Source organism: Tachypleus tridentatus, chromosome 10, assembly GCF_004210375.1.
Source record: "Tachypleus tridentatus isolate NWPU-2018 chromosome 10, ASM421037v1, whole genome shotgun sequence".
Taxonomy (NCBI): domain Eukaryota; kingdom Metazoa; phylum Arthropoda; class Merostomata; order Xiphosura; family Limulidae; genus Tachypleus; species Tachypleus tridentatus.
In genome coordinates this window covers 169956649-169974664 of record NC_134834.1, presented here as the reverse complement: position 1 = coordinate 169974664, position 18016 = coordinate 169956649, and the positions used below count along the sequence as shown (strand labels likewise).

Below are 18016 nucleotides of genomic sequence, written 5' to 3'. Positions count from 1 at the left end.
TGCATTCTTATCATTATAACCACTAATAAGAGGACGATAGCAAGAACAAGAAATAGAAAACAATCTTTATTAGAGATTTCTTGTAGCACAGATTCCACCATCTGTAATATTCTAGAGGAAACAAGAGTGTTTAAATTATATGAAATAAAATAAACAAAAATACAACAGGAGTGTAAGGGTAAAACATATTGAATGTGAAAGATACTAGCAATTGTCAACTGTAAAAGGACACTGTTTGTTATGTAATAAATCAAAGCAAACAGAAAAAATGAGCCACCAATATGATAATTACAAATTAAAGCAAGTTTAATGTGAAATAGACTGCGAATTGTTAAGTGTAAGTACTATTTGCAACAAGGTTAAAAGTTACGTAGAGGTACCTTGTTGGTTTGTATACTTGGACGAGCTTGGGCTGCTGAATTTATCTATTTGAACTGACGAACCCATATGTTCAGAAACTTCTACATTAAGATAGAGCTTTTGTTTTGTCAGTATAAGAACTTTTAGTTTCTACAAGTCTATAGTCTCCAAGCTGTGAAAATATGGATGGTCATGAGCGAACTTTCTCAACCTTGAAGTCACATTGATTGATAATTCTTTTGACCTGGACTGTGATAGTAAGCTATATTTGTGTTTGTGTTTTTCTTATAGCAAAGACACATTGCTGAGTCCAACGAGGGGAATCTAACCCCTTATTTTAGCGTTGTAAATCTGTAGACTTACCGCCGTACCAGCATGGGACAGCTATATTTGCTAATATGTGGTATATAGGAATGTATTGGACATATGTAAAGGTAGCTATTTTAAGTTTGATGTCAAACTTGTTCTTGTCTAGGCGACTTTCTCAGGAAGGCCCAGCATGGCCAGATGGTTATGACGCTTGATTCGCAATCTGAGGGCCGCCGATTAGATTCCCCGTTCCACCAAACATGCTCGTCATTTCAGCCACGAGAGCGTTATTAAATGATGGTCAATCTCACTATTCGTTGGTAAAAAGTATCCCAAGAGTTGGCGGCGGTGAGTGATGATGACTAGCTGCCTTCCCTAAAGACTCACACTGTTAAATCAAGGACAGTTAGTTTTGATAACTTTCGTGTAGACTTGCGAGAAATTCAAACCAAATCGCACCTTCCTCAAGTAATTTTTAGGGTAGCCATTACATTTTAAGATATCATATAGTTTGAAAAATACAAAATGTAGTTCCAGACTTGTCGATTGTTTGTTTTGTCGAGTAATAAATAATAACATTACATCTGTAAGGGAATAGGATAAAACTATATTTTTTCAATTCGATTAAAAGAAGTGGAAAAGTTGATACATTTGTGGTCTACGAAATAATTTAAACAGACCATGGTATTCTTCGGTTCAATTTCACAAGTAAGATTGATACAGATGTTGTGAGTTTAAAAAAAGAGAGAGAGAGAGCTTTTTTTGACCAACTGAAATAACAATTTTGAACATTTTTTGTATACATAGTACGAGTTCGAATTCCAAAGAACAGGTATCAATGCGTGCTTATACTGACAATAATGTATTAGCTAAGGATGTCTTAGTGTGAGGAGCCTATAGTAATGTCAACTATTTTCTTAACCCAAACCAGCCGTTTTTACATATATATTTTTCTCTACAAGTGGGTTTTCTCGTCATCACTGATTAATGTCAACTATTTGATCATAAATGAAGTCGCTTAATAAATATGTGTAATTTTAGATATTTTTAATATGGGTTTAAATTGAGTATCAGAAAGGAAATAAACATTAAGTCGGATTTTATCGTGGGAAAGTTTAGAAAAGGAAATGGTTAAGGCTCTTTCTAAGTGGTGTTGATAAACAGGAAAGTAATATCAGCGTGAGGAGTTGATTAATTTTACGAGCGAAGTACAAAGTCAAGGATGATGAATTCATTTGATGAGAGAGGCTATAAGACTGAGTGTATAAGGCGAAAAGTACACAGTGAAAAGGAAGTTCAAAGTGCTAACTGTTGGGAGACAATACAGAACTCTAACTGACTTTTAGTTGGTTTGTAACTCATCTACACGAATGGTTTTAAGTCTTCTTTACAATTGGAAGTAAGTTGTTTTATAAACCCTCCTCACAGCTGAAATCCTTTTTTCACAAAAGATTCCCAACCATGCTTCCCGACCTCCCATACTGAGTGCTAATTATATTGATCAAAAAGAATATTTAAAGTAATAGTTTCCGTAGGTATGAGTTCCTCAGTTGAAATAAGTAACGAACTCAGCAGTTCCAAATAATTCGCTGTACACCAATACCCTGAAAACACAGAACACAATATTCAAACTTTACCATTTAACTACCTCAAAATGTGACAAAAAAAAGACAATTTTTAAATAGATGAACGTCTCCTTACACTTAACATTTCACAGTCCTGTTTCCCATTAAACCTGTCGTAACTGTCTGCAATCCTTATATTGTGTTTGTTTATTTGTTCCTCCAAACTATGAGTATTTTTGTTCTAGATTACTAATAACTGAATCCCTGCCATTTCGAAAGCCTAATAAACATGTTTTATCTTTATTATTGTTGTCCTCTCATTTTTTATTAAACTACGGTTTTGTTTAGTTACTGTAAGAAAGGTGTATTCAATTAGCTGTTTTTATTACTGATTATATTTAGTTCCGTTGTATGTGGGCTACTTTCGTCAGGTGTTATTAACAATAAATAAATTATTTGCGCAAAAATAAGTATTCTTAAAAAATGTAAAAAAGTCTGCAATTTATGATAAGAGACATAATTGTGATTCAGACAACGCTATAATAAAATTCAAACTGATCAGATTATTCGAAGAAAAGATATTTTAATCCAATTTTTTTGATTGGTTGTTTTTTGTAAACTCATAAGGCTATACAATGGGTTCTCTGCTTTCTCTCTACCATGGAGAAGTGAAACACGAATTTCAGCGATATAATTTATAAAGTTTACCGCTGAGCTACATACACTTCATAAAGAAGAACATTGCGACAGATTATACTTTTGGTACAGAAGCTGTTGTTTCCTTATATTTTGTAATAAGGAGCCTGCTATAGTTATACTTGATGTATTTCCTCAAGGATTAGGTGATAATGTGTCCACGTTTTGACACGAAGGTCCATTGGTTTCAAAACAATACAATTTTAATTTTGTTTTATCTTGAACGTATAACTAAGAACCAATACATATAAATGAAAACCTAAAACTTCTGGTTCTAGTAAAGTTAGTTTCAATCCATCAAAAAGGTGGTGTGATAAAGATATGGACTGATATCTGTTTTAGTTAAATGTACAAAGTCTATGGCAAGATAAACTATGACAAGTAAAATGTTTCCAGGTCATAGTTAACAGATAATGTACACAAACATTAAACAAATAAATATACGTATAAGATGTTTAAAGAATTAGGAAATGTGCATTCTTTTCACCACCTACTATATGTACCAAATTTTCAAAGTTATTTTATTTCATAACTTGACGCTGGTTTTGCTAAATTCAAAGAAGTATGTACGAATGTCATATAAGATAAAAATGCCAATTTAACGGTTTTCGGACTTTGTTTTAACAAGGAACAGAATGTTTATTGAGTAAGAACAGGTGCTTAAGGTGGTAATCTCTTTTTGATTAAAACCAAGTTAACGAAATTTCCTTTTATTCTGTTTACTTTGGTTTGTTACGCGAGTTCTTGTAACATATATTAGATGCAGAACACGAAGCTTACTTTTTAAAATCCACCAAAAATACAATAAAACAAAATTAGCTACCAAGTTATCTGTGATTGAAAAGAAATATTTCATAATTTGTTAGCTGTGTAGGGAATGCTCATTGTATCTGTAGAAATAAATACAGCTGGAACATATGTGGCCAGATGCTTTCTTAATATCTTTATAAAGGAATTGGAGACTGAACATGTGGGATTAATTGTTGGTTTATAAACAAAACGTCAAAAGAATAAAGCAAGCAGACACAACACGCTAATTAGTGATAATTATTACTTGAGAGAAAAGCAACTTCAAAATTAGAATTCCAGGAAAAATGGTCTCTCCATTTTCACTGACATGAATATCTTACAAAGACGTTATGTAAGGAAGTATAATTCTATTAATATAAATATTCTAATGATATCCCTTATAATTCGTGAACTCGCATCTAATTAAAGTGTTGCGGCATTTCTGAACTTAAAGATTGTTTGTATGTTTGTTGAATTTTGCGCAAAGCTACACCAGGGCTATCTGCGCTAGCCGTCCCTTATATAGAAGTGTAAAACTATATGGAAGGTAGCTAGTCATCACCACCGAACGCCAACTCTTGGGCTACTCTTTTAACAACGACTACTGGAATTAAGCGTAAAGTTATAACAACCCCACAGCTGAAAAGGCTAGCATGTTTCGTATAACGTGAATTCCAGGCTACGATCTTCAGATTGCGAGTCAAATTCCTTAACCATATAGCCATGCCGGGCCCAAACTTAAATATCGTCATGATGGTCACCCGCTGGTACAACGGTAAGTCTACGGATTTACAACGATAAAATAAGGGTTTCGGTTCCTCTCGGTGGACTCAGTAGATAGCTTGATGCGGCTTTGCTATACAATGAAAACATAAACACAAACTCGTTATGATGTGCGAAACAATTTTATATTTTAAAGCCCTTACATTATAATTCAGTTTTTGGATACTTCATATAACTCCAAACCCTAAATAATTAATTTCTTAGATAAAGCTTATTCTCGAAAATAACGTTCCGAATCAGTATGCTGATTAACTAACAGGAGGCCCGGCATGAACAGGTAAATAGGGCGCTCGACTCGTAATATAAGAGTCGCGGGTTCGAATCTCCGTCACATAAAAATGTTCACCATTTCAGCCGTGGACGCGATATAATGTGCGGTCAATCACACTATTCGTTGGTTAAAGAGTAGTCCAAAAGTTGGTGGTGGATGGTGATGACTAACTGTCTTCCCTCTCGTCTTACACGGCTAAATTAAGGAAGGCTGATGCAGATAGCCCTCGCGAAACTTTGCGCGAAATTCAAAAACAAACAATAGTTAATAGGATCATTTAACCTGTGACGTTATAAGCAGCAAGGAATGGCTAGTTCCAAACTGTGTAACTAGAAGCCAAATAATTCCAAAATTTGCTATTTAGGGTCAGATAGTTCCAAAATAACATGATATTGGTTTGTGCATCATCAGTTTGGTCAATTTACTACTTTATAGTTTCACTCTAATATCCATCTATTCAGATATATATAAAAATAGTCTGAATATATGAAATCATGTTTTATGTATTGCAGTTAGGCGAAGTAAAAATAGTGAATCTAAGAGCCTTAATGGATAACAAGCGACTGTTAAGTGGAGATGAAACGGAAACGTACTGCATAAAACCGAAACGTTGTCTTCATTTCTTTAACAGACCAATTGCGATCTATTAAAATTCTCAAACCTCATATTTTATGATTTTCATATTAATAGAATGTCCATATGCTAGTTTTACCTACAAAATGACCAGATATTATGCTTTGAACACAAGTCACTTGTAGGATTCTTGAAATTATCTTCTTCTAAATTTTCTTAACAATTTTAGAAATACGTATTAATATTTATAATAGTAGGTAAATATGCAACACAGTGTAAATCTCTAAAATAATATTTTGATTACCTATTCTAAAATAACATCAAATTGATTTGAATACTGTTTTCGACACTCCAGCGTGTTCTCTTATGGCCAGCAATTAGTTGCTGAAAGAAACACGTAGATTGTTTATTTTATGTCGGAAATTCAAGGACTTAGTGGCATATGACACTGTTTAAAATTGGCGTTCGACATATTTGAATTAAAGATTCTTCCACAATTCTTCATTTGACATGATATCTAGCATAAGTAATATGTATTATATTGGTTGATTCTCAACTGCTTTTATCATCAAAATTCCTTTGTGTTTAAAAATAGCATTAATTGTGTGAGAAAGTTTTAGCGTACTTTTTTTTTACAGTCTTGTTAAGCTGAGTCATGAACTTTTGTGTTTTGTGTTATCTGGACAAACAGTCAACTCTTTGTAGCTGTTGTACCTGTTGATGCTAGGTTAACCTAGTGAAACGTTGTACCAATACAAATTATACAATTTTTTCAGTATAAAACCTGCTTTAGGATAAAATAAAAATACTTTATGTTCACAAACGATAAGAAGTCAGATAAACTATCACGTAGACATTCACACGTGTAAGCGAAGTAAGATAAATAAGTATATATATATATATATTTATATGTAAACCACGAATTACGCTTTTGAAAGAGTAAAATTAATATTTTATGTATCTGAACTTTTTATATTACTATTCAATAAATGGATATTGAAGTCAAACTAAAAAGTAGAAAGTTAACTAGAACGCTTCTAGTGGTAAAGCGACATGTCTGCGGATTTGCATCGAAAGAAACCCCGTTTCGATACTCGTGGTGGGCAGATAACCTATTGTGTATGTTTGTGTTTAATCCTAAATAAGCAAACAAATAATGAAGAAATAAATAATATTGTTTTAGAAACACTTTGAATGTTTAAACGTAATGCTTAAAGATTTTACAAAAAGAAGTGATAAGCTACAAAGTGTAGTAGCTTTGAATGAATTAGATGTTTCGAACTTATTAAGTTTTTTCAGAAATAGCTCTTTTGTACTTAGCCTTCGATTACAGATCAAAATTCTGTTTTGCTGAAAGTGTCCATGTGATTGGTAACATCATAAGTGGATATTTCCACTTATAGCACCACAAGAACTGGGTAGCTTCAAAATGTCTTTTTGTAAAATCTTTAAGCATTACGTTTAAACATTCAAAGTGTACAGCTGAATAGCACTTTATGTGCATGTAGGCTAAGCGACCAGAAAATGTACATTGATAGCTCAGGTATATCTGTTTTTTGGTATCGGATTAATGATCAAAGAGGAGGTAGGGTCGAAAGCAACAATAACCTCATTTATAACGTATTTGGGCGAAAGTGCGAAATATACTTGGATGCATCACGTTTCGATCCATAAACCTTCCAATCTGCAGCCCTATAAGCTAACCGCTATCCCATGGATGATTCAGATAGAGAAAGGAACCACTTTTTCTTATTCAATATCATACATTTGTAAGAAAACTTTTATTTCCAGTAATAGCTTTAATGAACTTTGCTTTGAAATTGAGCAGATCTTTTTAATTTTTGTAATTTATCTAATATTTGCTTGTATTAATCTGTTTGAGGTCACCATTGTTTTATCATATCGATACTAGAATAATAATAAAATATTTCACATGATAAATATTTTATGGATTTCGTTTCTTTGTAGATAAGCCCAAAGCTGCGCAATGGGCTACCTGTGTTGGGCCCACCACAAGTATCGATACACAGTTCTTTTACATTATAAGCCTTCGTATTTACCACTGTGTCAATGAAAGTATATTTTTCTCGCACACAGTCATATTCTAAGATTTTTCACACAGCTATTTACTCAACGTCACTTATCTTAGCCTCATCTAATATAACAGAATACGTCCATTTGACTTGTAAGTGTTTCATGTAGCTGATCCACCCTAAGGGTTAGCGGTAAAGTTTATGACCTTTCAAGTTAAAATCCGGGGCTCGATTCTCCGTGGTGAACAGAGCTCATATAGTCATCTGTGTAGCTTTTGCTATAAATCATTAGCGACAACAACAGTTTCTTAGCTGCGTGCTGTCCAGATAATTACGTTCTGTAATCATGGTAAAGCAATTACTTAGTCCCATCAAGCATTTTAGGCATTTTTTATTAATAGAAAAGGTCCAGTTTTTTTTAGCAATTTATTTGTTTGTCGCGCTGTATGTTAAGTGCTCTGTTGTTCTAACTCACATAACAAGTAATAAAGTATTCTGTTACACAGAAAAAAAAAAGTTTATGAATGGTAAATGACTGATAAGCATTTAAAGAATGATGGATATTCACGTGGCAAACATGTGTGCTATTAACCATGGAATTATCAATTAGATAATTGCCTGTAATCTATAAGAGTATAAGCTCAAGCTGAACATTGACTAGGGTTAGACCACTGAGCTAGGAATAAGATAGTTAATGGTTCTCTATGGACTTTAGAGATGTGTATGCGCTATAGCAATGATGGTCAAACCTCGCCAATCAGTCAGAAAAGAGTTTGGTTTGGTTACAGTTTACTATCTACATTAGCCTTAGTATATGAGTTCATAACTGTTGTGTAGTTTTGTGCAAACTATGGGAAAAGTTTGGTGTGTTTTGAATTTCGCGCAAAGCTACACGAGGGCTATCTGTGCTAGCCGTCCCTAATTTAGCAGTGTAAGTGAAGACAGATAGTCATCACCACCCATCGCCAGCTCTTGGTTACTCTTTTAGCACCAAATAGTGGAATTAACCGTCACATTATAATGCCCCCACAGCTGAAAGGGCGAGCATGTTTGGTGCAACGGGGATTCGAGCCCACAACTCTCAGATTACGAATCGAGTGCCTTAACCACCTGGCCACGCCGAGCCTATGAAAAAAGTACAGACATATATATATATATATGGTTATAGGTTTAAGGATATAATTACTTTTATTTAAATCATAAGAAAAAACAACTTTCAGATAGTTCACCGAGTTCTCGAGCTCATGAACCATCTTTTAAAGTGAATTTAATCGGTACTCTTTAAATACATCTATCTTTTGAAGAAGCTAAAAAATAACAATTCCACACAAATAAATATTAATCGTCAATAGCATTTTTTTGCTACAACACAACATCGTTGTCATGTTCTTTCTCGCACTTTCTTTAGTCATAATTCTGTTTCTTCATGAGAAATATTTGGATTTTCTGGAGGTGTACATGGGCTCTGCATAGTCAGGTGCTTAGGGCGCTTCACTCGTACTCTCCGACTCGCGGTTTCAACTCCCCGTCGCACTAAAGATCGTGGTCCTTTCAGTCTTGGGGGTGTTATAATGTTACGGTTAATCTCACTATTCCTTAGTAAAAGTATAGCCCAATAGTTGGCGGTGGGTGGTGATGATTAGTTACCTTTCCTCTAGTCTTACGCTGCTAAATTAGGGACAGCTATGCATAGATGGACCTCGTGTGTCTTCGCGCGAAACTTAAAACAACCAAACTATTGGTACAATAAAGTAATATGTCAGAGATTCTGGACTACTGTAATAACAAAACTGAAAAATCCGTCCTTTTTATGTATGTGTAAATAGTTTTACATTTTTAACGATGTGTTGGCAAGTCCATATATATATTTATATGTGAGTGTGTGTTTTGTCACAACCTTTTTAAATATGTCAAAGCATGTTCAAATATCCGTTATTTTCACTTGTTTTCCTTATTTCACCTGAAAACACAGCGAGTTTTCATGACAACTGTGTTGACTTCATTTTATATTTATTAATGCTTGTATTAATTATAGAACGCAAAACATTATCATTCTTCATTACTTTGTACTAATCAATTTCTATATAGATAAGAATCCGCAGTGCATGAAATATGCAGCTACACGATATTTTTCGATTTACTTCCCTAGTTGATTAAACCAAAAGTAATATTGGAGAGACTATGAAATATGAATCAAACGTGATTGTACTGGAACACTGGGACCGGAGTGTGAAAACCCCCAGTCACACCTAATTACTTTAAAATCCGATCTGTCAAAAGTGCCATCAATTCGACATCCACAAAGGTTATTTAAGTAGAACAATAAACACAAAAATAACTCATAAATATTATCACACGTCGAACAGAAAGACTTAGAAAATAAACGGTCACTACACGAATTTTGTCTGAATAATATATTTTCATTCACTTCTTTAAGAGCTGCAGGAACATAGTTTAATCTTTGATTTTTTTTTAGTCATGAATATCTTTCAACGTGTGCAGTGTACAGACTGTTGGCTTCTTTTTTCGATTGATAAAATGTCTAGTTTCTGTATTGTGAGTAATTGTTATAGTACACCATCAGATTGGTTTTTCCTTTGTACATGTTTAAGTCATAATTCTGTGCATTGTGAGTTTGATTTTTATATACTTTTAATGTGATCAATGATAGGGTAAAATAGTAATCACTGGCAAAAACGTTTTGCTGTAATTTTTCTAATTTTGTTCTTTATTGTTTAATTGTTCCTTAATATATTGTGAGAAAAGATCAGTTCGACAAAGAGGCTTCTATATACAAACAAAACACGAAAGTTAAATGAAGCTTTTAAAAATTACATATAAAGAAAACGTTTACCGGAAAACTAACTAACAGCTATGTAGAAGATAGTGAAAACAATGAAACAAAAGTAAGCAGACACGTATTTAAAATTTGTGAGTGAAATCTATATTCACAAAATCTTAAAGTGCTTGCTTTGTTTAAGTTAGCTGTCTTACGTATACGTCACAAGGATATAAATGAAAGTTTGTTTAAAAAACAACAACAATCTAATTAATATTAAACGATCACAGTGATAAATAAAAACCCGTAACTATAATTAACTAAACTACAGGAATCTACTGAACAGTAGAATTATACATCCATTTACTTTTATTCCAAACTGAAAGTGAATGGTTCTGAAGATAATTCAGCATTTCTTTATAAGAATTTCAGTATATAAAGAAAGGTTAACTTACACAAACGTTTAAAACCACAGGTAATAAAAATAATAATTGATAGTAATTTTAAAAGAGATATAGATGTAGCAAATATAGAATTATAACAATAAATTAGTGAAAAACTTAGCGTTAGTAAAACTATATCTGGTGTTAATAAAAGTATTCCTGTTCAATTCCTGTTCCACAGAACCCAAAACATTTTCTTGCACTTATGAAACATAAAAAATTAAACACATTCTACAAAATGTGTTTAAAGGGAAAGAAAAAGTCTTATTTATAACTTAACCTGCTCAGAAGAAGGAAAGAAAACAATATTAGAGCGTTGTAATATAGAAACCGCGAGGAACAAACGTATCACTAAGGTAAATAGGAAACAGACTAAAATGTGAAGCAACGCATTTATAAGGAATTTTTAATCGATAAGCAAGTGTGGATTGATTAAAAAACAGCAATTGTTTTCGTGAACTTCTGATCCATGAGGGTTGTTATACAGTAAATGAATAAACTCATTATATCACAAAACAGGGTAAAGTTTGTTTTTTCTGAAAAACAAGTACTTAGAAACTTTTGACGATAACAAAATCAACGTGGTTTACTTAAATTTGGTCGATTATTAAAGAATGTTCGTATAAACAGGAAAACACAGAGAAAAACATTACAAAGGATATGTTTTTATGTAGTGGTCTTATACCTACTGACTATAACAACGCTCCTGCTCATATAGCAAAACGTAAATATTTGGATTCGTATTTTGTAATATTTACATTCTAGATGTCATGGGATTAACTAGACTTACTTTTGTTCATGAAATGAAAGGAAAGTTTTGGAAATTTTGTATATAGCTAAAATATACTTCAGATATTAGAAAAATCCCTTCGAGAATAGTAAAGTAACTGTGACAAAAAACAATAATAACTACTGTTGAAGAACGCCTATGCATAACAGTCCTCAAATAGCTGGAGAAATATCTTCCTGCATGTTTGTGTAAAAGGTTTATAGTCATATTCCTCAAACGATGACTTTGTTTTTGGGTGTAGGTTTAAGCACAGCTAAGATAATTTTGATGTAATAGTAAAGTTCTTAGTGAAGCGCCTGTGTCGACTCTATCAGTCATATACCTAAACTAACTTATCACATTCAGATCTGGGGAATATGTTTATTATTTACAAATGTTTTAATGTTAATAATTCATGTCTAACAAAAGCTTTTCAGAAAATATAATTTAAAAAATCACTAAAACATACAGTATAACATTATTATTTTTTCATTATTAATGACACTGATTTGATATTGTACACGCGAATTTTGTTATTTAGCCGAGCATACCATTATGTTGAGCTCAAGATATTCCTTTCGGATTATTCTTTATAGGAGATTGTAACAGCCATTTTTCCTTTTATGAAACTCCACGCGTCTTGGGAAATGTGTAACGACCAGATTTCATACATGCGAACCACCACATATTTTAAGACTAATCTCGTCTTCTGAGATTTCATATTTTACCTAAAAGCTCTTGCAGTCAGTCATCATATTAATAAATCACGTTTCATATTTCAACGTGTAACAGTGATAAGCACCGTCTTCTAACTAATGTTCTGACAACAAGTATAAAACGCTAACCTACACAAAATGTTAAGCTACCATACATTCAGAAAAGCATCAGGATTGGTGAATCTATATAGACAAATTTTTCTGAACACATAACAGTAATTGTATTACCACACTTTGTTCTACAGACAAAGAATGTACACAGATCTGGCAGTTTTAATAAAAGCATAGTTGATTTTTAGCGCAAAGCTACACAATGTGCCATCTGCAGGAATCGAAACCCAAATTTTACCATCGTAACCACTGATGTCTATTGCAATCCAACCGGGGGATATATAATTGAGTTGGAATTAATAGAATACTATGTAAAATCGATTTTATGTAAACCTGTATATGTCATTTGTTCTATATATATATATATATAAAATTGTGTTGCTAACAACGAGTCCATGTTTACCAGTTTATATGAGTGTACAAATTTAATTGTTTCTGAGCGCATAGCTACACTACAACCCTAAGTTAGCTTTATTATGAATTTATTAACACGTGTAAACTTAATCGATCTACATATGAAGCTATAAAAGGCCCTGTTTACCCTAACTAAGCATTAACTGTTTTATGTCTTTGGATAAGTGGGCAAATTAATCTTTATATAGCTCATTTTATATAAGTAAATAACTATGTCTTGATGTTGATATGTCCTACAACAACAGTTTTTATCATTTCATATTACTTTCATATAGTTATAATTTATCCTAAAATGTACGTTTTTATTGGTTTACGTAACCACGTAAAAAATCTCTTTGCAAAGCTAAATTACACCTAAAAAGTAACTTTTTTTATTATATATACACATAGTTCAACTTATTGTTACGTAGTTCACTGTATTATCCTGCACCTCACGACTGTATCCTTTGGTTACTTTTCTGTTGAATTAATTAACAATATTGTAATATACATTGAAATTAACGTATGAGTTAGTTTAAGATTATTTATCTATAAATTTGTGACTTTAAAAGCAGGTAAATTCATACATTATGGTATTTGTGAGAGACAGAAATATTTTATCATAAGAATGAATGAACCTCAAAAGTAAATTATGTTTAATACCAATCAACTGAAGCTATAAATGCGGTCCATAAAAATGAAAAAAAATTATTATTTTTTCTTTCCTCACGCTCTTATAATAAACTTAATTTGCTCGAGTTTCCTAGTTCTGGCACCATGGAAATTAAAGCAATATTGAAACATACGCCAACATTTTTATTTCTTAACATCATTATTCGGTTACACTCACGTTAAAACTATTATGTTCTTAAATATTATTTTAATAAATACTTGATAACAATTTATAGACAGAACTCTTATAAAATGGAGCTAAATATTCATATGCGTGGAATGAAAAGCCACTTGCATATCACCTCATTTTAGTGCTCGAGCATGTAAAAATAATTTTTCAAATCCTATCCTAAAGGTATTCATATTCATAATGCTTTGAGCTATCTGATGAATCGACAGAAAGCTAGCGAACTTGTAGTTTTTAAAATTCACAGCGCAAACAGTTCACTGTGCAAACTTGCGCTTAAAACAAATAGCTAAAACAGTTTTGCTAGTTTCTTTTTATGTGTCTTTAGTTTTTTTCGTCACTCACATTTAGTACAAATAATACCAGAAATAAACTCTGAATTAGAAACGTTTTTCTTAGTGACATGAACATTTAACTCACACGAGTAATTAAATATAAAAATATTAAAAATTTAATGAGAATTGAAACTGTTGGCAAGAAACATTTATAGTTGTCAAAAGCTACACAAAATGGACTATCTGCTCTATAATATAATACGAGGAATCGAATCCCAGAGTATTGTGAATTAAGCTTACCGATGACACACAGTAGGACATTCAAGAAAATACATGATATGAACAAACTCGATTTTTTTTCTTTTAATCATTGGCATTATTCATTCTTCCACCAGTATTATACTCACACCACGATATTTACAATTGTCATGAGAAAAGTATGTTTGTTGTATCTCAGAGAATATAATAGTAAGCAACAGTACGTGTCTTAAACTTAATACCAGGTGTATTATTACATAGTTACATATCTTATATAATCTTAATGTCCTACATAATAGCAGGTATTTGATAATATTATGTATTGTAGTATCTGTTTTATTAGATAATGATTGGTGATGTTTATGACATATGATAGTAAATACCTGTTAATGGTGGCTGTCTGATAAATAGTAGAAGGAATCTTGTTACATTATGTTTACTTCTGATAGACTATAATAAACACATTTTTCATGATAGTTGGCGTCTAACACAAGAGAAAAGGTCCTATTACACCGTCTGGTATTTTTGCTGGGTGATGGTGTATATATATTTCGAATGATGATTAATGTCTGATATAGTGCAGTAGCTATGTATAACTATAGTTAACACATGTTAAAAATATTACTTAAACTACAGAGGCAAGTGATGCGAAGGCTATCTGAGAATAACGTAAGCCAATCTCTTAAATCTATCGGCAATCAAATACGCAAGATGATACATGATTAAAAAACATACTTACCAGAACGTAAACAGCGAAAGGCATAACCACAGCAGACACCAAAAGATCAGCAAAGGCGAGACTGACGATGAAGTAGTTGGTAGCGCTTCGAAGACTACGTTCTCGATACACGCTTAGAATAACTAAAATATTACCAAAAACAGCAAATACTGGTAGCAGAACAAGCAGAAGTGCCCAGTAACCTTTCACGACTTCATAAACAGCTTCCGGAATTTCAAGAGTTGAGGAGAGTACCTCTGTCTGGTTTTCCATACGATCAGTCCAGTTATATTCATTTCCATTACCAACAACTGGAGACAACTGATCTTCGCCGTCCAGAGCTTCAGCGGAACCTAACATAACCTCAGGTAAAGAATAGGTAATATTCGTTAACCAGGTTTCGTTTAACAAGTTAAAATCTGAATTACCTTTAAAATGTCGTGATTGGTTTAATGCAACATAGAAACCATCCGAGATAGATCTATTGATAGACGGAACTTCGAACAAGGACGATTGTTTTCCTTGAAATATCCAAGGAACAGAATTTCTTCTTGCAACAGTTTCATTCTTTTCTGGTAATATCTCGTCCAGAGAAGCTGTAGAAGTAATGGGAAATACTGCAGTTTTAGCTGTTAGTCCTAATGACGTCATAATATTCAAGTACAACGGGGACTGTTGATTCAACGAACTGGCATTTACAGTTTGAAATAACTGACAACGGAGCCTTTCATGTCGTATTTTTAGTTATAACTGTACAAAAACTTGGCTGATAATAAGTAATTTAAATAAAAACAGATCCATATCTTTTTCTAATCAGTATTTGAAACGAACTTTCATAAGTTATTAAAATGAGCACTGAATAAATCTGATACAGATAAAAATTACATCGTACTAAGAAATATGTCTGCTGTTCTGTATCGATACTTCACCAAAACTATTTGATCGCTTAAGAAAAATTATTTTCGTTTGACACTTTATAAAAGTAATATGTTGATAGGATGGTTGAGAACGGTATCAATCTTCGTTTTATGGCTTGTTTGTAAGACACGATAGCGTGACCCGAAGATAGCTAGTTAACAAAGATTACTTCGACCACGTTCGACTTTTAATTCTTTTTTCTTCCAGTAGAGTCGAATATAATCGGATCAACTTTCGAGTTTAAGGTCAATAAGTAAAGATTTGTGGCGGCTTTATGTTCTCTTTTGACCGGAATATAATTAGTTTCTCAGAGCTTAAAGATTCGCCCAGTAAAGAATAGAAGCAGTAATACTAGGATGAAATTGAACGTTGCCTTGCACAATAATTTACACCAGAAGTAATGATAACCTTTCGAACTTGTTTTCAGACTTGCGTTTCAGCTGTTCTAGCAGTTTACGGAAAGTAATTCTGTAAAAAAGAGAAAACAAGTGTTGTGAATATTGTATGGACATATCTAATTTAAATAAGACTTAAGCTTAAAGAAGAAAAGCAGAAATGAAGTTAAATTGTTAATCTTCTTTTATGTATATTTATATAGAGATTAACGACCAAATATCAACCACACAGAGTTTCTTTTACGTTCACGTTAATGAATACGATTCTAATACAATCTCTAAAGGAAATGGTTACATCTTTTCAATTACCAGAGCGTGGTATAATGTCAGGTTAATGTATCTTTTTTTATAATTTGTGTAACGCTAATAATATGCATTTTTATTTAAACTGTTTTTATTTTTGAAAAGTAACAGCTGCGTTGTTCTTAGACGTTTAAACTACAGAAATATTCACTTGTATTATTTTTGTAAATACATTTCTATAATTAATATATTGCTTTTATAATGTACTTATACTTAACGTATATGCTCTTGTAATATGTTAATGCATTCTTGTGCTCATTTGCTATTAAGACAAATGATTAATACAGATGATATTTATTGTTAAAACAATAAAAAGAGCAATACATTTTATTAAAACTTCTTTATTTATTTCGATCGTGAGCGGCGTAGTGGTTAGCATAGTAGACTACCGATCGGAAGGTTCGAGGTTTGAGAAAATATGCTACTAAAGATATTATACACTTTCAGTATGTGGATACTTATAAAAATAAAAATGACTGTCATTTGCGTAATACGGTTGAAAATCTCGGACAAGGTCCTTTTGACTGCTTCCTTTTGGACGGTTAAACCTGAACCTAAGGATTTCCTTATGAAACTCTAGAATTGACGGCAACTTCCTGTTGCGAAGACACAAGTGTAAGGAACAAAGTTTCGAAAGTCTTCCGCCTATTGTCTTCAGGTCAATGTGTGTGTAATTGTTGTTGGTCTTTTATAGCCTCCTGGTCGATTGTGGAGAGCGTGTTATGATTAGTTTTACTATCACTGTCTCTGATTTGAGGAAAGATTTTCTGTAGATTTAACCAATAGCAGCCACAGGTTACTCACCTCTAATTCGGAATCCCTGTTTATTAAAGGTCTAATAGCGTTAATATAAACCTAATATACCTCTAAGGCCTATCGTAGGTGCTCAAAACCCACCTTGCCATCAATTGGCTACTTTCCTAGCACCTATCTTATCTCCACTCACAAACTGCAAGATATTAAGGTCAGTTTTGACGTCACAGATCTATTTACCAATGTTCTAACCTCAGAAACTCTTCACATCACCAGACAACGACTGCTGAATGACAACTCTCTACAACATAGAACAGATATAAAAATATACGCCATAATGGAACTAATTATTTGCCTACAATCAACCAATACAACGAGGAATGCTACGAACAAACAGATGGTTTAGCTATGAGATCACCATTCCCTGCAATCCTTGCAGACGTTTTCATGGAAGGTTTTGAAGAAAGAGCCCTTTTATTTACACCTATAAAACCAAGTTTCTACAGAAGTTATGCCGATGACACCTTCGTTATTTAGCCCCACGGTCATGAAACTTACCAGCCTTCTTAGAACATCTCAATTTCGTAGACAAAAGAAACCACTTCATTATGAAAATAGAGGAACAAAACAGTCTGTCGTTTCTAAACATACTCATCAACAAACAAGTAAGACAAATAACTATAACTGTATACAGAAAACTCACCCACACGAACTTCCTGCACTTCCAGTCCTATCATCCAACCTTGATAAAACTTGGTATAATTCAATGCCTAAACAAGAGAGCAGAAAATATTTGCGATAAGACATCCATCGAAGCAGAACACCAAAAGATCGTAGAGAGTTTTGAACAGAATGGTTACACCTCCTCCTTCATCAAAAACTCCTTGAAAAAGACCACGACAGAAAGAAAAGAAAATCACCACCTCTACCTCCATTTACCTACCATA

At 32.9% G+C, this 18016-nt stretch overlaps 1 protein-coding gene across 3 annotated transcripts in view; it reads right to left on the bottom strand.

Moving 5' to 3' along the window:
• Positions 1-18016, bottom strand: part of LOC143230892 (dopamine D2-like receptor) — a 186167-nt gene that overhangs the window by 49258 nt on the left and 118893 nt on the right. For all 3 annotated transcript variants that reach the window (XM_076465181.1, XM_076465182.1, XM_076465183.1), the window contains exon 3: positions 14722-16086. In XM_076465181.1, the coding sequence (XP_076321296.1) occupies positions 14722-15351 (630 nt within the window). In that variant the 5' untranslated portion in view covers positions 15352-16086. The remainder of the gene's footprint in view (positions 1-14721; positions 16087-18016) is intronic.